This window comes from Salmo trutta, chromosome 30 (genome assembly GCF_901001165.1).
Source record: "Salmo trutta chromosome 30, fSalTru1.1, whole genome shotgun sequence".
NCBI classification, from domain to species: Eukaryota; Metazoa; Chordata; class Actinopteri; order Salmoniformes; family Salmonidae; genus Salmo; species Salmo trutta.
The window spans coordinates 9,949,259-9,972,946 of record NC_042986.1 but is presented as its reverse complement, the minus strand read 5'-3'; the positions used below and the strand labels follow the sequence as shown (position 1 = coordinate 9,972,946).

At 43.0% G+C, this 23,688-nt stretch overlaps 1 protein-coding gene across 6 annotated transcripts; it reads left to right on the top strand.

The window, feature by feature from the left end:
• The first annotated feature begins 556 nt into the window (after nucleotides 1-556).
• On the top strand, nucleotides 557-23,117 carry agap2 (ArfGAP with GTPase domain, ankyrin repeat and PH domain 2). Of its 6 annotated transcripts, none has more exons than XM_029722625.1 (18): nucleotides 557-924; nucleotides 14,873-14,931; nucleotides 15,086-15,173; nucleotides 15,305-15,390; nucleotides 15,636-15,777; nucleotides 15,999-16,133; nucleotides 16,394-16,515; nucleotides 16,918-17,100; nucleotides 17,712-17,792; nucleotides 17,894-17,998; nucleotides 18,595-18,886; nucleotides 19,036-19,167; nucleotides 19,294-19,353; nucleotides 19,682-19,833; nucleotides 20,120-20,210; nucleotides 20,530-20,752; nucleotides 21,028-21,319; nucleotides 21,517-23,117. In XM_029722625.1, exons 1-18 carry the CDS (start codon nucleotides 762-764, stop codon nucleotides 21,739-21,741), a joined length of 2,631 nt encoding a protein of 876 aa, XP_029578485.1. In that variant the 5' UTR covers nucleotides 557-761; the 3' UTR covers nucleotides 21,742-23,117. The 6 variants fall into 6 exon arrangements, with proteins under 6 accessions (XP_029578485.1, XP_029578486.1, XP_029578481.1 ...); XM_029722621.1 differs by lacking the exon at nucleotides 557-924 and adding an exon at nucleotides 5,256-7,994 and having other exon boundaries at nucleotides 19,039-19,167; XM_029722620.1 differs by lacking the exon at nucleotides 557-924 and adding an exon at nucleotides 5,263-7,994.
• Nucleotides 23,118-23,688: the final 571 nt, after the last annotated feature.

Below are 23,688 nucleotides of genomic sequence, written 5' to 3'. Positions count from 1 at the left end.
GACATCATCAAGACTACTAATCTCTGTGTATACAGTATTTGGAAGAGAAAATGTGCAACATTTTTCAAATATCATAATTCTTGAATAAAATCTAATATATGATCCAGTGTAATATGTTATTCATATCACATATGGGGTAATGAATGATGGTCATAAATAATGGAAGGCCTTACTCCACAAGCCTTGACAAGGGGTATGCAACATAGTGCAGAGAGGGGTGAGAAAGAGAGAGACACAGGAGGCACTCAAAGGCAGATGATTGTTATGTAAACATTAACTTACCCATGCATTGGCATTATGTCATGTACAGCAACACCAGCTACCAGCAACACGAGACAAGTAGAGGCTCTGATGCTGTCAGTGTTACTATAGGCCTGTTGTTATGCCCTTATTGTGAACATAGAGATATCTATTAACACAAACACTTAATGCACCTATTGCACCTGAAATTGTATTATCATGTAAAAGAAAATAGTATGACTTTTGAATCCGCAAAAATAATCTTTGCAGTTGTTAGTGTTGCCTAGAGCGCATACGATTTTAAATAAGGAAGTGAGCTCAAAGACATCAGAGGAAACTGAAACATGTTGCAATGAGAGCTCTGGTGTTTTGTGGTCTAGACTTTTGAGTGTACCTTTTTTTTTTATATAGTATATCTTTGCATTTTAACGGTTCATTTGTGGAACGAAAAAGAGAGGAGTTCAAATGGGCTGAAGCAACTGTATCCTTTACCCAGTTTATTTCAATCGACATACTTCAAGATGAATAGCAGCAACAAATTGGCTCAGTCAAGTGCCATAAGAGCAGAGGTGAAACGGCATGAGTCCGTCCAGAACACAATCAACAAACTGTTCAAGCAATTTGAGAGGGTTGGTGATCAGCAGCTCCGTTCTGGCCTGAAGGTTTACCTCCACAGTATTCAGGGTAAGCTCTCTTATCATCACAGCAGGTGCAAGCTTTGTTTGACACGAAATTAGAATGTGCAGTTTTGAATCAATTCCAAGGTGTTACTGAATCAAATAAAGTATAGCATTCAAACATGTGACTTAGATCACATAATAGGTTTCTATAATATTGTTGGTAATGGAAAATATCTTACTTTCTACTGATTAGCCCATTTGAAGTCTTTCTCAACTGTTATGCCTTGTGCATACCCCCTTCAAGTAAAGTGTTATGTACCGTTGTTTGTGATGGAGGTGGGGGTTTAATTTAAGGTCAAGACTGACCAGTTACCCAGAAATGTGTGTGCATTTCAAAACAACTGACTGCAGATCATGATAAGATCAACCTCTTGACTTCCTTGGTGGGGGCGCGTTCTTCCACACTCCTCTTTCTCACTTCAACATTTCCGTTTTACTTTCTGCTGAGAGTGAAGCCATGTTTGTGTAGCTACTATTTAGTCTGAACACAGGGTTAAACAACAAGTTTCTGTGGCCATTGCCATGGCAGCAGGGTTGTTCAACCCAAAACGCTGTCTGCCACCCTTCTTCTGTACCCTCAAAGCCACTTCCTCTCAGACCAAGACAGTTTTCGAGCACCTTAGTTTGCATGCGAATTCCGTCGCTTTCCGTCACTTCCTCCATCCTCCCTCCCACTCTTGCTTAGTTTCTTTCTTGATTTCACAGAGCATCATTGTTTTATTGTCGTTCACTTGCTATTCTGTTTTACTAATGAATGAGATGGCCGCGCTAAACCATAACCAAAATTGAGTAGAGATGTTAAAAATAATTGTTAAACCTTTTCTCTCTGGATCATCAATGTATTATTCAGTGAAAGATAGTAATTTAGTCACTCCCCTGTTTGGCTGTGAGAGAAAGGTCACCAGAGTCCCTAATTAGTTGAGTCACTGGTGCTTTAAACATTTATTTAGCATAATTTATACATTTTGGCCAGCAAACGTTCCATGGCAGCCTCGATCAAAAACTCTGACGCTGACAGTCCACTCTGTGGTACCCATCTCATGGGCTCAGTCCCAAATGGCACTCTATTCCCTATATAGAGCTCTACTTTTGGCCAGAGCCCATAGTGTGTATTGCACTGGTGTCAGAGGCGGCATTTCTGTAAGGAATTGAATGGAAGTGAGTCGGATGAAGCGGATGATGGCCGCCGTGCCAAAAATAGGCTGACCAAAAAAACAGAGTGGGGAGAAGGAGTGATGCTCTAGGGTGCCGAATGAAGCCATTTGAATTAGGATCTGTCACATACAGCAGCTCCGTTCTCTGCAGCATGCCAACACAGTGGGAGAGTGGATGATTTCTGTAGAGAAAACAGATTAAAGGCCCAGTGCTGTAAAAAAAAATGTTTCCTGTGTTTTATATATATTTCCACACTATGAGGATGGAATAATACTGTGAAATTGTGAGAATTATGATAATGCCCTCTTAGTGTAAAAGCCGTTTTAAAAAGACTGCCTGAAATGTCAGCCTGTTTTGGTGGGATGGAGTTTTGACATCACTAGACAGTAAATTGGTTAATAGCCCAATAAGAAAGAGAGTTCCAGACCTTTGCCAATAACAGCTAGTTTTCCCCTCTCCACTTAGATCACTCCCTGACAGTCCTTGCAAAATTCTTGCTTGAAAAATTGCTCTTGCTCGGAAGCAATTTTGGTTTATTTTTTTACTATTTTGATTGAAAACAATTAAAATAAGGTACTTAATTGTTACCCAGAAATGATTTGATATTGAGAGAAAAACGGCTGCAATGGGCCTTTTTAAAGAGGACCAGGGATGGCTCACAGCAAAGATGGAATACCCAGCTAGCACATAACGTTCTGAGAACCATAGGTTTCTTAAAGCTTGGTGAGAATGTGTTTTACATTTTTTTATTTAACCTTTATTTAACTAGGCAAGTCAGTTAAGAACAAATTCTTATTTACAATGATGGCCTAGGAACAATGGGTTAACTGCCCTGTTCATGGGCAGAATGACAGATTTTTACCTTGTCAGCTCAGGGTTTCGATCTAGCAACCTTTCGGTTAGTGGCCCAACACTCTACCTGCCGCCCTATGGTTATTTTGCATACATCCTTCCCGCAACTTTCTGGGAGTAGTTAAGGATAGTTGCTTGGCTTCGGAACATTCTCAGCACATTTAAGGAACTTGACAAAAAAACATAATTTTCTTGGTGTTTCATTGCTTTAACAGAACGTTTCCTAAAAGTTCAAACATGGTTACATTTAATTTCAATTTTGGTAATGTTCTAGGAACGTTCTCCAACTGGTTTGACATTGGGAATGTTCTCAAATAGTTCATAGAACGTTGAGAAACAATGTTTTTCTGTGGGAATTTCAGTACTTCAACATAACGTTTCATACCGGTTTGGTTCTACTTAAAGTCATATTCTCAAATTGTTCTGAGAACATTAAGAAAACTTTAGTAACGTTCATGGAGCATTCTAATGTTATTTAAAAACATGTACATTCCATTCTCAGCATTGTTTCCTTTGAAATGGGGTCTGTTTAAATATACAACAATAAATAGATTTGTATGCATAAAACAACATGGCATGCTAGCTCCATCTTGGTGGTGCAGTGGACTAATTCCATTGATAAAGAACAGAAGATTATAGTTTCAAATCTCACTGATGCCATGTCACAATTAAAAAATGCATGCCTTTGCATGATTTAATGTCCAAGTAAATGAATTACCAAGTGTCCTATCTGTGCTTGGAGTTTAAAAAAAGTTTACCCCAAATAAGCTAGCAATGTTATTAAAAGTCTTATTGAAACATTCGTAGGAAGTTATTCAAAAACCTCCAACTAACCTATACTTTCCAATCTCAGAGCGTTAATAAAACCTCCCTGGAAAATGTTAAAGGAACCAGAGTAAAAGTTCTCAGAACCTCCCTGCAACCTAAGAATAAACGTTCCCAGAAAAGGCCAAATTTTCACTTCTGTTCTCATAACATTTAAAAAACGTTCAGTTTTAACCGGTCAGGAAATGTATGGCTTCGTTACCACATCCAATGAGAATGTAAAAGCATACGTTCCCACAACTTCCAAGGAACCAAATGTGCTAGCTGGGTAATATATAAAAATATCACCCAGCCTCAACAGTGCCCTCTGTCAGTGTCCATCTGACTCTCTCGTGTGTGTGTGTGTGTGTGTGTGTGTGTGTGTGTGTGTGTGTGTGTGTGTGTGTGTGTGTGTGTGTGTGTGTGTGTGTGTGTGTGTGTGTGTGTGTGAGAGCGCACGCCCACGTGTCTGATAATCCTTGCCTTGAGCAACCGGATTCTTCATCTCAAATCTGTGGGTGTCTATATCAGATTCATCAAGAGACAGCACAGAAAGACATGCACACCTCTTACACGTGAGCACAGAAATTGAACACTAAAGATATGATTTTATATGTTCTGCCGGATTTCACACATAAATTGACCTGCTCTCCAAAAATAACATTTTGCGTTAGCCCTAAGGTGGATGTACCAGTCACATTCATTCAGTGCACTTCCTCTGTGTTTGAGACTGCATCATGTTGTTCCTAGGCTGTGTTTTCCTCCTTAAGCTAAATGCTGTCAGGGTCTTTTGTATTCAGTGTGAGTGTGGTCAAGGCCCCCTCAGTGACTGTAAGCGGGTTAGAGGGAGGGGAAGTAGGTGTAAGCAGGTGGGTAGTCAGATGTTGTGTATTTGGATGTCAGCAAGGAGAGACAGATATGAATCTAGTGTATGTGAAGATTCTGTACGTATACAACCCTTACAAAACTGTAGGTGGTTTTACAAAGAGAACCCATAAAATGTGTTTTTTTTTTATCTGAAATTTGTAACATTTGGATAGAGATGTATTATGGCATCAATGAGTCTGATATAGAACATTTTCAGTTTTTCTTGTTTTATTTCTTTGAATGTAATGATCTTATTGATATCCAATATGTTCTCACCCTCACATCTGCTAATGAACATATCCTGTATATGGTAGAGAAGGCTACAGATCAATGCATTCACGCAGGGACCATCACACACACACACACACACACACACACACAATTAAAATACAGAAATAGAGATCCTCTGCTGATAGAGTAGGAAAGGAGCTAGGATAATACCACTGGAGCCTGGAAGATCCTAAAACCTTAGTAACAGGCCAGCTCAGTATCTTGAGTAAAGACTGAGGGGGGGGGATACTGATGATAACTCTAACACTGAGTGGCTGTGACGGATCTTGATGAAGCTGCTGCAGCTGTGCAATGAGAACAGACAAGGGAAAGGAGAAGGAGAAAAATAAAGCAGTCGCTATTTTCCTTCCTCTCCACAATCCCTCGTTCTACTCCACTGTCACTCTTGGTTACCCTCTCCACACCTCTTTCATTATTCTTTCTCTGTCTCTCTGCCCCTGATCTCCCCTCCTCTGGTATCTCCTGCCTACTTTCACCAGGTCCAGCTTCTCTGAGCTTTACCACCAGTCTTTTCATCTACGCCTCATCACCTCCACATTCATAACAGGGAGAGAGAGAGAGAGAGAGACTGAGAAAGAGAGAGAGACAGAAAGAGAGAGAGACTGAGAAAGAGAGGGAGAGAGGGGAGGGGGAGTGACAAGCAATAAAGAGCAGGGACAGCGCACACAGTCTGCCTGCTGAGAGGGAAAAATACAGAGAGGGGGAGAGGAACAGAGATAGGATAGAAACAGGGTTTTCCTTCTCTGTTTGGTTTGGCGCTCACACAAGAAGGGGGATCAAGATGAGGGATTGAGGAGGAGGGATTGAGAAGATTCCTCTCTGTATCCATACTATCCGGGTACCAGCTTTGCGACAGTTTTTTTTTCCTACTTATGTCGAACCTGATTTGTCTGTATAGCAGAGAGATTCAGAGCTAGAGACGTTCAGTGTTCAGCACGGAGGCTTAGCTCAGCCTCACAGGCTGGTGGTACTACTGACATGCACAGTGCCTGACACGCTTGAAAGACACAGGGACCAAGGGTGAGAGGCGTGACGGTGGCCGGGGCGCTGTGACTCGGTCATGCATCTTCAGATCTCTGCCTCCGATTGGATCCTGTTGTCTTTTTCTTCCTGATCGACATCACGTCGGATCACTGTCCTGCCTGTCTCTCTCGCTCTGACCACAACCCTTCTCTGATTGAGGAGAGGCTCCTGTCAGAACACATGGCTGAAGAGGATAAACCATGGTCTGCACGGCTGTGAGGATATATGTTTTTTTTTTTCAACATGGGAATATTCAAACGCTTCAAATTTTCTTGACACTTGATTGACAGTTGCAGTGAGGTAGACTATATTGTGACTTGGAGCGGATTTCGTTTTTTCTGATTTGCGTTTTACATCAAATATGGGACATGGAGTTGAACACCATTCGAGATGGGGGAGCGGCAACACAACACAAATAAGGTCAAGTGAATAATTGAATCCACCTATATTTATACTGCTGCTGTTTTTACCATAGCATGTTTTTGGTTAACACAACTGCACGAATTTCAGATATTTGTGGGCAAAATGTTGTATTTTTCTACATTCCATGAAAATGGATGGAAGATTAAGTGAAACACGGACATTGGATGACCGGAATCCTAAATCTAAAAGCAGAGAAGAGGGAAAGGAAGTGAATAAATACATCTGAAAGTGGATAGCAGTTCTGTTCTAATCCCCCTGAGGAGATACTTCAGCTCTCTCTCTCTCTCTCTCTCTCTCTCTCTCTCTCTCTCTCTCTCTCTCTCTCTGTGTGAGTTTGCTCCCACCTGCTGTCATTTCCCTTTGAGGATCAGAATTTCAAAGCTTGTCAGTCATCGACCCATGTCAGTGTCAGCTCTTTCTGAATTTCTCTGTCTATGGTGTGTCTACCAAAGCCTGATCACATGAGCCGAGCCGACACTCTGCACCAGCGCACCACCTACCTCATCTCCCTCACCCTGGTCAAGGTAGAGGCTGTGGAAGAACAAGGAGGGGAGCAGGCCAGGTCAATCACCCAGGGGAGGGAGGCTGGGGATGGGGCTGGGGTGGAGACAGGACAGCCCTTCTCCCCACAGGACATCCAGGCAGATGTTGCTGTCCTGGAAGGTGGAAAAGGTAGTGAACTCAAGAAGGAGGAGAGGAAATCACACAGTAGCCCCTCGAGCGACAAGGCACCTTTTGTGGGCGATGTTCCTCCTAAAAAAAGTGACACGTTACCAGACGGAGACAACGTTATTATCTCCTCCACTGTTGACAATGCCAAGACTGAAAAGTTAACGGGTGGAGAGGATGCAGCAGGGGAGAAAGAGGACAACCAGACGACAACAGTCACCTCAAAAGTGATAACGTGCAGCACAGCTATACCGCAGACCTCAACATCTGTGGAGGTAGCAGTCGACTCCAACCGCACCCCGACCGGGAGCAGTATCCCTGTACGCACGGGAGGTCAGCATCCAGGGTCCGTGCTGAAAGCCCACAGCCCATTGGCCAGCCCTGTGACCAGCTGCCGGGAGGCCAAGCGAAGCCCCTCGGCATCCCAGAGCCTGGGTAGCAGAGACGGTAGAATCCCAACCCGGTCCCCTGGTCTCTGTCGGGCCTCCTGGGCTGAGAGTGGGGAGGGTCGGGCTAGATCTCAGGGTCAGGGATGTAGGGATGAAGCTGGAGATGGAGCAGGGAATCAAGAACAAGTGACTGATGAAGCTGGAGACAAAGCTGGTACACAGGAGGGAAGAGGAGGAGTGGTTGCAAAACGAGACAATCCCAGGATGGAGAGACTGAAGAACAGTTCCGCTTCTCTACCTGCTCCTGTCACCCTAGTCCCCAAGCCCCCACGCAGGGGCTACAGCTGTACCTTGGATGACACTGACCCTAACAGCCAGGCAGAGGACCTCTGTGTGGGCAGAGAGAACAGCCAGATACAGCCCGGTCCCCACAACCAGCAGGGACAAAAGGGCTCTGCTCGAGATCGTAAGATGCTCAAGTTCATCAGTGGGATCTTCACCAAAAGCAGCAGCCCTGTCTCTGTCTCAGCCACCACTTCCTCTAATACAGCAACACCTCCCCCTGTCTGCAATATACAGAGAGAGTCCAGTGAGGAGGACGGTAGGACATCGCAAGCACACACACAAACACACACACAAACAATGCACTCTCTTATGTTGAAACTATCAAACAATAAGGGTCACACAATGACACCACCCCCGTGTCCCAGACCAATAGCCTTCTCTCCTCTCCTCTTCCCACACTCACAGCATTCACTAAAATGAAGCCGAGTCCCTTCCGACTCTCACACACACACACAAACACACATACACTGCTCTAAGGGTTGAAATACTTGACATGAAGATCAAGAGCAAATGTCTGTCTGCTGCTTTTCGGCCGTCATGTAACTAGATAGTCCAGGAGGAAACAAATGAGTATCCATTTTATTCTAGTCCCGTACTTGATCCGTATGCCGAGGAATCCATTTGTAATGGAGGGAAGGGAATGAGCTATTCTGAGAGCCTCGCATACATTTGATATAGAGCTCATAATAAAAGGGATGTCACGTGTCTGCGATGTTTAACTTGGAGCCATGTGTGACTGTAAAACCGTGATAGAAAGTCTTTTGATCTCTGAGCTGACAATAGTGGACAGTTTTAATCTAATTCCCTTCTGAATGGAACGGGGGATGATTTCACGCAGCCTGAAGGGGTAATCTCTCCACAGCGTAGCTACACTGTGTGTTCGTCCCAAAATGGGACCCTATTCCATATTTAGTGCACTACTTTTGACCGGGGCCCATTGGGCTCTGGTTAAAAGTAGTGCACTGAATAGGAAATCGGGTGCCATTTGGGACACCGCCACTGTTTAACTCTCATAATGATCCTAATGATTAAAGCCAGAGCTACAGTATATATTATGGATATACAGCTCTGGTTAAAGCCCAGGCTGTGGCAGCAGGCTGACAGCATGACACCATGACTATCTGTTATTTTGATGTATTTATTGCTTTGGCTGCTGTTTTTTTCTGTCTCCAAAACTGGAGCGGTTCAAGGGAAATTTGACAATATGAATACCCTCTGGGAAAGTGCATTTACAGCCAATATCCTTAATCCATATCTTTGACGTTCCGCCCACTCAATGCCTGACTATTCCTCCACAAATATCTCTGGCACCTCGCTCTCTCTTGCTCTCTCTCTCTCTCTCTCTCTTGCTCTCTCTCTCTTGCTCTCTCTCTCTTGCTCTCTCTCTCTTGCTCTCTTTCTCTTGCTCTCTCTCTCTCTCTCTCTCTCTCCCGCTCTCTTCCCTGTACTTCATGTTTTCAACCATCTGACATTCTAAGGTCTATGAATAATAAATATGCCCTATTTGTGTGAGAAGCTGATAAAACATCAGAACACCTTGTAGTTTCATCTGCCTCTGACCAACAAAAAAACATGTCACTTAAATCATTACCCCATTTATGGTCAAGGTCAATAACATGCAAGCATTATTATTGTCTGTGGACTGTATTGACAAGCGGTTTCACTGATATGTGCCTGCAGCCTGTGTTAAATATTAGTTTGAACTGATTTTATGTATGCTTGCTCAATATAAGAATGTGCCTAAAGTGTCTGTATATTATTCATGCTGTTACACATGCATGTGTTCTGTGTCTGGTCACGTATGTGTTCTCTGGGCAAGAGCAGAATCAGGCTAGTAGGGTCTGGAGGAAAGGTTACCATAGCAACAGGGGTAGGGAAATGTATGTTATGGGTGTGTTGTACACCAGAGAGAGGGAGAGAGAGAGACATGAAACGGAGGGGAAGAGTGAGACTTTTGATGTTTCTGAAAAGAATGGAAGGGTAGTGCACCGGAAGTGTTCTTTGAATCTTAGTGACACGTGACAGTTGTTTTCATACAGTACTAAGAGGGAGTCTCGATATGCAGCTTTATTCGGAGTGTGTTGCAGGCAGCTGTATAAGGATCATGCTGTCTAATTTCTTTGGCAACATCTCTCATGTGGCCTGGCACATAAAGAGCCCTTTGACTGGGGATGAATTCAGATGGAGTCAAGTTCATCTCTTATCTGAGTGTTCATTTGAGACTAGAGAGCTGCCCGCAGTGGTAGCTTGTGTAAAAGGCCATTTTTCTCCTCCCTATCTTTTACTTGCCCCCTCTTCTCTGCACTCATTGTGCATCTGTATGGGGATGCATCTGTGAGGGGCTCATCCGATGGTCTGTAGCCATGATTCAGATCAGAACCAGGCGGCTGTGAGGTAGAACCGTCTGTCCCTGGAACCCACAACAGCAACACAGGGGCACTCAGCACCTTGCTCTCTCTCTCTCTCTCATCACAGAGCCACAGCTGTGGACAGTGGACAGAGACAACTGTGGGTCTGAGGGTGTGTGCGTCACATCGCATTGGGGGCATGTCACCTCTCTGGCCCAGCAGGGACAGTGGCAGCGTAGCACAGCTCTGTGTCAGCTGACCGTGACTGTGTGTGTGGCGTTACCTCCCTGACCATGACAGAGTGCGTGTGGGTGTCGTGTTCCACTGGGAGAGGACGAAGAACGCAGCAGTGTCACCGAACCTTCTCTCTGTCTTTGCAAAGGGAGTTCTCTGCTTCAGACACCTTTAGACACTTTGATCCTTTGCGAAACCAGATGCCGTGACTGGCAGCTTCAGCATATAAAGGGCATTCTAGGAGAACAACACATATTACTGCAAGCCTCTGAGGGGCAGAGTGGATAAACTTTGAATTGAGAAACTAGTTAAAGCCAGTAGTTGATATTATAGTTAAAGGTTGCTTTCATCAGAATAACCTTAATTCGCCAAATACACTGAACAAAAATATAAACGCAACATGCAACAATTAAAAAATATTTTAGAGTTACTATTCATATAATGAAATCAGTCAATAAAAATAAATAAATGAGTGGAAAAAATGATCTATGGATTTCACATGACTGGGAATAGAGATATCAAATCAAAGTTTATTTGTCACGTGCGCCGAATACAACAGGTGTAGACCTTACAGTGAAATGCTTACTTACAGGCTCTAACCAATAGTGCAAAAAAGGTATTAGGTGAACAATAGGTAAGTAAAGAAATAAAAACAACAGTAAAGAGACAGTGAATAACAGTAGCGAGGCTATATACAGTAGCGAGACTATAAAAGTAGTGAGGCTACATACAGACACCGGTTAGTCAGGCTGATTGAGGTAGTATGTACATGTAGATATGGTTAAAGTGACTATGCATATATGATGAACAGAGAGTAGCAGTAGCGTAAAAAGGGTTTGGCGGGTGGTGGGTGGCGGGACACAATGCAGATAGCCGGTTAGCCAATGTGCGGGAGCACTAGTTGGTCGGGCCAATTGAGGTAGTATGTACAATGCATAGTTAAAGTGACTGATAAACAGAGAGTAGCAGCAGCGTAAAACAGGGGTTTTGTGGGGGGGGGGGGGGCACACAATGCAGATAGTCCATGGGGCCGTACATTATCATGTGGAAAACATGAGGTGAAGGCGGCGTATGAATGGCGCAACAATGGGCCTCAGGATCTCATCACGATCTCTATGTGCATTCAAATTGCCATCGATAAAATGCAATTGTGTTTGTTGTCCGTAGCTTATGCCTGCCCATACCATAACCCCACCGCCACCATGGGGCATTCTGTTCACAACGTTGACAGCAGCAAACCGCTTGCCCACACAAAGTTGAAACCAGGATTAATCCGTGAAGAGCACACTTCTCCAGCATGCCAGTGGCCATTGGAGGTGAGGTGAGGAGTCAGGTCAAAACCCTGGTGAGGCGCATTTTGCCCATTTTTCTTTGGTTGTCCAAACAGCTCTCTGGGTGGCTGATCTCAGATGATCCCGCATGTGAAGAAGCCGGATGTGTAGATTCTGGGCTGGAGTGGTTACACTTGGTTTGCGGTTGTGAGGCTGGTTGGATGTACTGACAAAATCTCTAAAATGACTTTGGAGGCGGCTTATGGTAGAGAAATGAACATTAAATTCTTTGGCAACAGCTCTAGTGGACATTCCTGCAGTCAGCATGCCAATTGCACACTACCTCAAAGCTTGAGACATCTGTGGCATTGTGTTGTGTTACAAAATTGCACATTTTAGAGTGGCCTGTTATGGTCCCCAGCACAAGGTGCACCTGTGTAATGATCATGCCGTTTCATCAGCTTCTTGATATGCCACATCTGTCAGGTGGATGGATTATCTTGGTAAAGGAGAAATGCTCACTAACAGGGATGTAGACAAATTAGTGCACAACCTTTGAGATATAAGCTTCTTTTTTGTGTGTATGGAACATTTCTAGGATCTTTTATTTCAGCTCATGAAACATGGGACCAACACTTTACATGTTGTGTTTATATTTTTGTTCATTATACATTTGCATGTACAGGAATTTGACTTGGTGAAATGGGGCTGCCACAACAAACAGAATATACAGACAGATGATAAACAGGATATGCAGACAACATACATTACGCAGAAGCAGAGTTTACACAAATCCACACGCAGTATGTGGATTCATGAAGCGTGTCTGGCTACCACACAGTTATAATTCACATAGCAGTAATTTATCGCTGTTCCTTTCTAAGGCCGTTATGATTTGTGAATTTTTATTAGAATCCCCATTAGCTAACGCCGTAACATTAGTTCATCTTCCTGGGGTACAACACCAATTAATAAGACATTACAAACAATTACAAATTAAGACTTCACAAACATTTAACAAGTAGACAATACAGACAACTAAAATACCTGACAGGAAACATATTTAACAATTAGTTGATGCTTTCTATTTCCTGTCCAGTCATATGGTCTATCGCAATAGATGTTCTTTTATTTTCTTCTTGAAGGTGGATTAACTTTTTGCCTGAGAAATATGGATTGGTAAAGAGTTCCATTCAGCTATGGCTCTATATAAAACTGTAGATTTATGGCAATTTGTCCTTTGCTTGGGTTGTCTTTGATGCCCTGAATTTACCTGTCTAGTTTGGTGGTTATGCATGTTGCTAGTATGTACTAACTGGCCTGAAAAGTACTGTGGTGTTTTGAAAAATATAACATTTTTTACGAAAATCAGAAGACTGGATAGTAATTTGTTTTCAACATGAAGCCATGAGAGACTCTGATGCATTTAGATAATATTCAAATGGATAGAGCAATGAAGAGCTAATCTGGCAGCCCTGTTTTGAGCCATTTGTAGCTTTTTTTTATATCTTTCTTTGCTGCAGATATATATATATATCTATCTGGACAGTACTCTAAGTGTGATAGGACCAGGGATTGAATCACCTGATTCAGAGTGCTAGATGTTACATACTCTGAACATTTTCTTGTAACAGCAATTCCCTTACCCATCTTAATAACAATACTATCTATCTGTTCTGACCATGATAAAGCTGTGTCCAACCTAGTAGTTAGTATTTTTTATTTGCTCTACATGCGTTCTATCCATCAACAAATTCAATTGGGTATCATCAGCAAGCATATATCTTGAACCAAATATAATACATTTAGTTTTTGAAATGTTCAACACCAATTTGTTCATATCAACCCACTCAGACACCACTCTTAGTTCCCTACTGAGTACATCTGTTAGCTCATTACATTCTGATGCTGCGCTATACATTTGAAGGGTCATCGGCAAACATTACCACTCTTGCTTTGTTCATTACTGAAGGTAAATCAGGAGTAAAGATAGAGAAGTGGGCCTAGGCAGCTTCCTTGAGGAACACCACAATGTATATCTTTACTGTTGGAAAAGCTACCATTAAGAACACTTTTTGCCTTCTCCTGGATAGATAGCTTTACATCCAGGATAGAGCTGCTGACGTAAAACCATAACATTTGAGTTTACCTAGGAACAGTTCATGATCAATTACATCAAAATCAGCACTGAAATTTAGCAACACTACACCAACTAACTTCCTGTCATCCATACTCTTTAACCAATCACCTGTCATTTGTGCTAAGGCCGTACTCGTAGAATGCCCTTCTTTGTTTGCATGCTGGAAACCCGTTATCAGACATGAGAAATAATCCTTGATTTGTACAGATACAATTGTTTCCAATAATTTACTTAACACAGGCAGCAAACTTATAGGACCACTATTAGGACCAGTGAATGCAGATTTTTGTATCCTTAGGTAGTGGAATAGTGGCTCCTGAGTGGCACAGCAGTCTAAGGCACTGCATCTCAGTGCTAGAGGCGTCACTACCGACCCTGGTTCGATTCCAGGCTGTATCACAACTGGCCGTGATTGGGAGTCCCATAGGGCAGCGCAAAATTGGCCCAGCGTCGTCCTGGTTAGGGTATGGCCGGGGTAGGCCGTCATTGTAAATAAGAATTTGTTCTTAACTGACTTGCTTAGTTAAATAAAGATTAAATAAAAAAATAACCTCTACTTGGTAAAATTTGAACATGCATTGCCTCTCCTTCATGATACAATCTTTTATAAGACATCAGTTGGAATCATAGCATTCCTCAACCTGTCCACTTTGCCTGTAAAATATTCATTAGTGTGTGGTTTTGTAATAAATATACCCTCTGATTCAACAAAGAGGTGGACATGTTTGATTCCTACCCATAATAGCTTTCAACGTTCTCCACAGGTTTTTCCCATCACCCTTTACTTCATCAATGTTGTGCTTATAGAAACCCTTCTTCTTTCATTTGTTTAGCTTGGTCACAAGATTTCTTAATTTACAATAACTTTGCTTATCAAACAGAGTGCCAGATTTATCTGCTGCTTTTTTGGCATCATAACGTTGAATCACTAAATTTCTCAGCTCATCATCAATCCATGGGGCACCGTTTGACCTCACAGTGCATTTTCTTAAAGGGGCATGATTATCAGCTATATTCATAAATAATTTCATAAACAAACTTAGTGACAATTTCAGGATCATCCTTACTATGATATTCCCCTAGCATTATATACATTATTATCTCTCTCTCGCTCTCTATCTCTCCCTTTGTCCCCAAGCAGCTAGTTGTGCAAATAGCCAAGAGTGGACCCTGAGTCGATCCATCCCAGAGCTCCGTGTGGTAAGACAAATCCATCCTCATGAAAGGTCATTTGAAAGGCTAATTGAAAATGAAGTTAGATGGAGCTTCCTCTACCCACTTCCTTCAGGGAAACTACCACATCAGTGAAGACCGGTTACGTGTGTGTTTCCTAACATTTTTTTAATCTGTGCAGGGGCTGCTGGGAAGTGTTCAGAGTGGCAGGTCAGCATTGGTAAATAGATACGTAACAGGCAGCTATCTGCCACTAGAGAAGATTGAAGGTAAGCATGAAAAACTCCTATCTTGTCCTCTTCGTCCTATATACAGAACAACTCCGCAGTCCTACCATTTTATCTTTCATGAATCTCTTGACACACAGTAACTAACCTCTGTCCTACTGTTCCATTGTCAGGGGGGAGGTATAAGAAGGAGGTCTTGGTAGATGGACACAACCATCTACTACTCATCAGGGAGGAGGCTGCGCTTCCTGATGCACAGGTGTGTTTTTGTGTGTATCTGTAGCCTCTGAACCATACAGCCTTGTTGTTATCCATGTGCAAGAATGTGTCGCTATAGCAACAGAGACACAGAACGATTGATTCATAGAATTCACTGAATTACATTGGATTAGTTGGTAAAAATTCATTCTATTTTTGTGGGTTATTTAACCAATACTGCTATCGCTGACTCGTTCTGCATTCTTCTCCCTCTCTCTCCCTATCCTATCAAATCTCTGTCTCCAGTTCAGCAGCTGGGTGGATGCAGTGGTCCTTGTATTCAGTCTGGAGAATGAGGCCAGCTTCCAGGAGGTGTACAAACTTTATAGCCAGCTCAACACACTCCGCAGCACTGCCGAAATCCCACTGGTTGTGGTTGGGACACAAGGTAGGGGACAGGAGTCAGGAATGGACGACTTTAGGGGGTGGATTAAGGCTATTCATTATAATGGGCATGTAACAGACAGAGATCCATTATAGACGTACTGCAGATCACACCAGAAACAGTGAGTGCTTGTTTGTTTATTTGGATTCCGATGATCTGTTACTCTAGCAACATAAAGTGTTCATGACTTCATCTGTCTTTGTTTGTTGCTCTCTACCCTGTAGACAAAATCAGCAGTACCAACCCGCGTGTGATTGAGGACATACGTGCCCGGCAGCTATGTGTTGATGTGAGGCACTGTGTGTTCTATGAGACTTGCGCCACCTATGGGCTCAACGTGGACCGGGTTTTTCAGGAGGGTAAGTCAACTGACATTGAGTACATTGGTGTCAGCAGTGGGATCCAAAGGGACAGGCACATTGTTAATGTGCCAACACAATACAGAATTTAAACACAAACATTCAGTCTTCATAAAGCACTAGATCATCGACGCTTCACAAATCATTCCAGGGTGATATACAAACGATCTTTACCCACTTAACAATACAGCTCACATGCTGGACAAAAGAATGTCATTAGCAATTAGTGCCTTCTTACTGATCTTGCTCTGTCCTCTCAGCTGCCCAGAAGATAGTCACACAGAAAAAGCAGTCTGCCCTACTGGCCTCCTGTAAGTCTCTTCCCAACTCTCCCAGTCACTCTGGGGGCTCCACACCTGGGTCAACATCCTTCCCTGGACAGGTAACATGCTACAAACGGTTCACATCTGTATTTTTCCCCAGGCTTATCTCGTCTGTGTTGTTGACAGAAAATCAATACTGTAGTGCAGTGGGACCCACTGGTGGATAACAGCTGTAGCATTGTAGCTCCTCCTATATGATCCTTGACCTTGAGCTGCGGCTAAATACTGTATGTGGTTTTTATTTCACCTGGGGGATAAAAGGAGGCCATACATGGATTCAAAGAATGGTTCAAAACGTTTGAGAACCACTGTGGTAGGATTTATCCTAGTAGATTGCAAGTGTACTCCAGAAGGAAGAACACGGTGTCAATTGTCTGTTTGCCTCGTTTTCTGTTTCATCTCATTTGTCCACTTCACCCCATCCCCCTGTCCCTCTATCTGTCCTCCCCTCTCCCTCTCAGGCTAGTAACGGAGGACTGAGTAGTAACTACCCCTCCTCCCTACCCTCTACCCCTGTGATCAGCCATAGAGAGCTGCGGGGCGGGGCGGGGACGGGGGTTGGGGCGGGGGGAGAGGGGGGCGGCAGTGTCACCTCCTCGGGGTCCCTGAGAAACGTCCCTCAACGACGGACCTCCCTGTTCAAGGTCAGTTACTGTTCTCCACGAATCTCTGCTGATCAAAACTAGAAGACTCTTTCATCAGTGGAACGATGTCCCAAAGAGCCGTACAATTCAAGCAAACACATTTCAAACGAGAGCTGAAAAATACATTTACAATTGTCGATATAGTAGTAGTTACACGGTTTGTTTTTCTCTTCTTCATCCATCGTGTTGTCTCTCATCTCACTACATGGGTCTGTCCTATAAACTTGTGTCAGTCCGTCTTCATACCTGTCACACTCTCATCTCACTACATGGGTCTGTCCTATAAACTTGTGTCAGTCCGTCTTCATACCTGTCACACTCTCATCTCACTACATGGGTCTGTCCTGTAAACTTGTGTCAGTCTGTCTTTATACCTGTCACACTCTCATCTCACTATATGGGTCTGTCCTGTAAACTTGTGTCAGTCCGTCTTCATACCTGTCACACTCTCATCTCACTACATGGGTCTGTCCTGTAAACTTGTGTCAGTCCGTCTTCATACCTGTCACACTCTCATCTCACTACATGGGTCTGTCCTGTAAACTTGTGTCAGTCCGTCTTCACACCTGTCACACTCTCGTCTCTAATTTCCGTGGTACAACTTCTCTCAGAACCGTCGAGGCAGTGGCAGTGAAAAGAATGTTGATCCTAAAGGTGACTTGGGCAGTGGCCGGGCTATCACTATCAAACAGGTCAGTGTGACACACACACTGGATACCGTGTATAATGAATAAGCTAGTTCTATTGTATCTTCGGTGATAGAAGGGAACATTAAACCCATTGTTTGTAACAGAGTATCCTATGGAAGCGGAGTGGGAGCTCACTGAACAAAGAGTGGAAGAAGAAATATGTCACTCTGTCCAGCAACGGCACACTGGGCTATCACTCCAGCTTCAATGTAAGTCGCACCATAATCAACATCAGTAATATCTCATTTGAGTTATAACACTTTGTCTTTAAAATCGACTTTTGATAAGAGAATCCACTGTGTTGTGAACTTTAATACAAAGTAACATTGCAATATTAGTCTAGTGATATTCAGCACATCAACCTAGTCATGGGAATGTTTTTGGCGGTGTTAGCAGTTGATGGTACTCTTCAATGACCCAGACCCCAAAGCAAATCAGGGGGAGAAAAATAGGTTTATTCAATGAGGACAAATCATAGATGTTATGCTGAGAAGTAGATTCTCCACAGAACAAAGAGGCAGGATGTAATTTATAAATCTCAACCCTAGCCTGTGGTTGACCAATTAGAATTCCTTGCAGTAAAATTGGTCCAATGGCCAAATAACCAGCATCCTGTTTCAGGCTCAATGTATAAACGATTTGGATCAATGAAAACTTGACACATGAAGCCATAAGTCCAGGACTGAAATTCCTACACAGATTCTAAACAGATGTTGAACTGAAAAACAACTATTTCCATTGATTGTTAATTCCCTATTGACCTCTAGTCCTCTGTGTTGTGTATTATCTTAAAATATTCTTACAGCGGTTTCAGGACTACATGCAGAATGCTCACGCTAAAGAGATCGACCTATTGCGTGTCACAGTGAAGGTTCCAGGGAAACGCCCACCCAGGGCTGTCCCCCCTTGTGGCCCCTCCCCCTCCCCTGGCCTCAACGACGTAGTCAAAGTCACTGGGGCCACGGAGAGCACCAGTGCCCCACTGTTGCCACCCAGCCTTGTGCCTGTAGATGAACAGGCTGGGGCATTGCCTCCTCCAGCAGATAGTGGGGTAAAATGCTGTCCATCGTCACTGTCCAGCAAGTCACACAGTGCTGGTATGTCAGAAAACCGTTTTTGTGTTCCATTTTTATTCATAATAATGGGTTTCTAATATACAGTATGCTAATGTGGACTTTGGAGCATGTTAGAACCATAGCTGCAAGCACAAAACAGTGTTTTATTTGTCCTTGTACCCCAATGTCAGAAGCTATTGAAGGAGTAACCAGTCTCCCTTTTGGAAAAGACGGTCAATCCTCCCCAATGATTGACAGAAAGAAGAAAACCAGGAAGAAGAGTATGAACCAGAAAGGAGACACAGCCATTGGACAGGCTGAAGGTGAGCTCTGGGCCTCCTGCTGTACATCTCTGCCAGATTATTCTGCACTATTTATATCAATCTCTTTTGCTCTTATTTTCCTTCTCCTCCTCTCCTGCTTCTCTGGGCTAATCTGTCGCCCTGCAGCCAAGCGCAAAATGTGGAAATTAAAAAGCTTTGGTAGCTTGAGAAATATTAACAAGACAGGTAATGAGGAACATGAGCAGCTGAATCACTGAATCGACCTGTGTCTTGGTTGTCTGTCTGTCACTGTTTACCTGTATTGCACATTCGGATCGAAACTGTGATTTGTAAAGCTCATTATTTGTTTTCCTTATGACTACCAAGCTGTTCACCCTTTTGTCACCCCATTGCATGCCTTTTGCCTGCTCTGCGAACATATCATGGTGGCACAGTGAGTCTGTTTGTATGTTGTAATTGTCATACATGTCAAATAAGTGTTTCACAGGGTTCAAACTTACTAAAATATATGTTGCATTTTCCCCCCCTGCGTATTACCAACCTATCTTTGTAGATGAGGAGAATGTTGACTTCATCATCGTGTCCAGCACGGGGCAGACATGGCACTTTGAGGCCCAGACTCTAGAGGAAAGAGATGCCTGGGTGGCGGCCATAGAGAGCCAGATCCTCGCCAGCCTGCAGTCCTGTGAGAGCCTTAGGAACAAGGCAAGGACCACAATGCACTGGCATGGGCAGCACGTTAACATTACAATGCCCCTCTTTACATGTATGTGTCATTATCTGTGTGTGTGTGTGTAGGCCTACAGCGTAATAATGTCTGATAGTATATAAATGTTCCTTCTGAATTTCTGTTCTGTAATTGGGGAGGGGAGATTCCACCATTTGTCTGTGTAGTGACAGGAATCGCTGCCCAAGGTGCTGATCTCTGTCTAGTGACGTAGGCTGCTACATGCACTTCATTCCCGGGAAATGTGTGTGTTTTCTTTTATAGGCACGGAGGAGCAGCCAGAGTGAGGCAGTAGCAATACAGGCCATCCGCAATGCCAAGGGCAACAGCCTCTGTGTGGACTGCGAAGCACCAAGTGGGTTTCTAGGCTCTCTCTGTCTTTATCTCCATTGTTATGGGTCATGGCTAGAAGGAATCCAGCTTTTGTAAAATTCCCGTCAGATTTGACTTTTTGTAGCAGGCTAGGAGAACTTACGCAGCAGGTTAGGAGAATTAACGTAGCAGGTTAGGATAATTAAGTTAAGCTTAGGAAAAGGGTTAGGGTTAAGGTTAGCAAAATGCAAAAAAACAACTTTTTGACGTGAATTTGACAAAAGCTGGATCCCTTCTAGCAATGACCCTTGCGCTTGTTTTATCTCACTTCCTGTGCTCTGGTTTGTCTGACCTTCATCCAGACCCCACATGGGCCAGTCTCAACCTGGGTGCGTTGATCTGCATTGAGTGTTCAGGGATCCACCGTAACCTGGGGACACACCTATCGAGGGTCCGCTCTCTGGACTTGGATGACTGGCCTCGGGAGCTCACCCAGGTCCTGACCGCCATCGGCAACCACCTGGCCAATAGCATCTGGGAGAGCCACACCCAGGGCAGACACAAACCCACCCCGAATGCCACACGGTGAGGCCTCTGGTTGAATGTAATAGACAGGGAACATCTGTAAGCTTTATTCGATTTTTACCTGTTTCGTGAGAGTTCAAAAGAAAAGCCCTTCTTTTTGTCCAATAAAGACCATTTTTAGACTAAAATAAGATTGAAATGATTGCATCCAATAATGTGTTGCAGTACATCAACTGGAAGGTACTGTATATTGTCACAGAGATCTCTCTCCTGATCCATGAAGAGTTGCCATGGTAACTCATGGTCACTCATCTGTATGTTCGGGTCTCTCACAGGGAGGAGAGAGAATCATGGATCCGTGCCAAATACGAGCAACGGGTGTTTGTGGCACCCCTGCCTGCTCCAATCTCCAAAGGCCCAGGGGACACTGCTATGTCTGTGTGTCTGCTGTCAGCGGTGACAGAAAGGGACTTGCCCAGACTCCTACTACTCCTGGCCCACAGCAACAAGGACCAGATCAACACTGCCCTGTCCACCGGAGGAGCACCCTCACAGACACAGCCTCACACTGCCCTGCACGCTGCCTGTCAGCTGGGGGATGTGGTCATGACACAGCTGCTAGTCTGGGTAAGCCCCTGGTCTGGACAAATGATTTCCTATCTTTCCCAAGCACTGGAAGCACTTTGTTAGCCTTTTGCCCAAGTCAAGTGACTTCAAATGAACATAAGGTATTCATTAATTCACCACATTCTCAATGATTATACTTTTTGGTCATTTTATACAAAATGTAAATGGTGAATTGTTCAATCTCTCTCTCCTTGCAGTATGGAAGTGATGTGAAGGCCAGGGATCCCCAGGGCCAGACAGCCCTGACCATGGCCAGAAAGACTGGGAGCAAAGAGTGTGCTGACATCCTGCTGCAACATGGCTGTCCTAACGAGGTCTCCCCCGTCTCCCCCACTGGACCCACGCTTGGTCTCTCCCGTAGATCTAGCACTGCCAGCCTCAGCAGCCTGGGTCGTACCAATTCCAGGAGAAGGGTTTCGTAGCTTTAAGAGGCCATGGTAGCAAACATACAAGGGCTGGTGAAAAAAAGAAAATAACTATTGATTTAGTGATGAGCGATTAGTGCTTTTTGAGGTCGTTTCGGTTTAATTATTTTTTTTAAAACACGGTTTGCGATTTCGATTTATTTATTTTTTTACATTAAATTCACTATGCATTATGTGGGTCAAAAACTGTAACAACACAGAATAAAACAATTAATAAAAGTCCCATGATGGTAGTGACTTCCCATTACTGCTTACCACTTATTAACCATCCTTTATTTACATTACTTTACTTTAATAAAATAAAAATAAATTATTTTATGATAATTATTTTATCCCAAGTCATCATCTCATCTCTATAGAGCTGCTGCCAATGCTGTCTGACAAATTTACTATTTTTTAGTTCTTCAAAGTAAATAAGGCATACTTTTATGACTGCTAAATACCAACAATCAATCTTAGATCATGTAATTTCAGGTAGATACCTCATGAAGCAATAGCTGTTCTCACCTCACAATCGAGCATTCTTCTCTCTTCCCTAGCAGGTGTAAAAGAAACAGTCCAGACAAGTAGATGCGCAATGGATTGTGGTTATTGTAGTTGATTATCACGTTTTATGCGCTAAACTATGTGGAATATTGGCCTGAAACTACAACACCCTACTACGTCGCACAGTTCAGGCGGGATCTGATTTAGCTCCAGAGAAATAGTGTAATGTGTGCAGTTGGGTCACAAAAATAAAAACGAAATGAAATTCAAACAATTGAACCAATGTCGATAAATTAGTTGTTTAAAAAACTACAAATAACTGACATTTCGGCTTAATCGGTCAGCACTAGTAGTGTTGGAAGTGATGAATGCAAGAATAATATAAATAAAGTACTCATACAAAAGTAAAGCACAGAAAGACAACATATCAAACATCTAAGAAGCAATATTCATTCCATTTATCGAAGGCAAATGTATTGCTGAAATTGTGAATGTTGTCTGTTTACAATAATTGAAACAAATTAGAAAATAGGTGGGTTAACTCTGTAATAAATTATTTATATCTAATTAGATTATACATTTTGCCTTTGTTTTAAAATATTGAGAAATAATGCTGATGTATAATCCATACAATGTCTTTGTAATATATATTGTACGTATGTAAGCCTGTAGGAACACATAGGAATTGTTTGTAAGCATGCAGGGTAAAACTTACAATTCAAAAAATGGACTGCATTTGTTTCTATATGATTTTCAGAGTACTTTTATCTGAGTTTTATTTTCTATTTGTTACAATGTATCTATTTGTCATCCCTGTTTGTCTCTGTTTCAATTTGAAACTTTTATGAGCTGTGTAAGTAAACTGAATAAAATGATTTTGTGTGGCCCTCTGGTTCCTGTGTACCACTGTCATCCGACCGCTGGGGGAGTTACTGCCAAATCGTTGGTTTCATCACAAAAGCGGAGAGCAACCTCTGTCCGGTGGAGTCCACAAAACATATTGCATGTAACAAACAGTTACATGACCTACAGCATGGTCAATCAAGTTAATGTTTCTGACATTTTTGGACTACTAAACATCTATTGATTTAGAACACCGGAGAGTTACCGGAAGTCACAAAGAAAACAGGAACTGCCTCCAGTATTCCAGCACCATTTCAACTTCAACATCATTAAATTACCTATGGTTAGTCTAATACAATGACAACTAAAAGATTCCAAATACAATTTAGTCCAATCAACGTCAGCTAAATATCATGTGGTACTGATTCATGGTACTGATTTCTCTGTGTGTGTGTGTGTGTGTGTGTGTGTGCGCGTAAGTAGAAAAAACATGTTGACTCACCCTACTTGTAGAGAAATGCCAATGCCATCCTTTTTTTCTTTCATTTTGCCGAAATAGTCTATAACTCTGTCATAGAGAACAAGCTTTTAGTTTTTGTTGTCCTATGCTACCTG

Coding starts and splice junctions, on each gene's coding strand:
- agap2 (XM_029722620.1), top strand. CDS start 6,770: ATGGTGTGTCTACCAAAGCCTGATCACATGAGCCGAGCCGACACTCTG. Junction 15,778..15,998: donor GGTTGTGGTTGGGACACAAG/GTAGGGGACAGG, acceptor TCTACCCTGTAG/ACAAAATCAGCAGTACCAAC. Junction 16,134..16,393: donor GGACCGGGTTTTTCAGGAGG/GTAAGTCAACTG, acceptor CTGTCCTCTCAG/CTGCCCAGAAGATAGTCACA.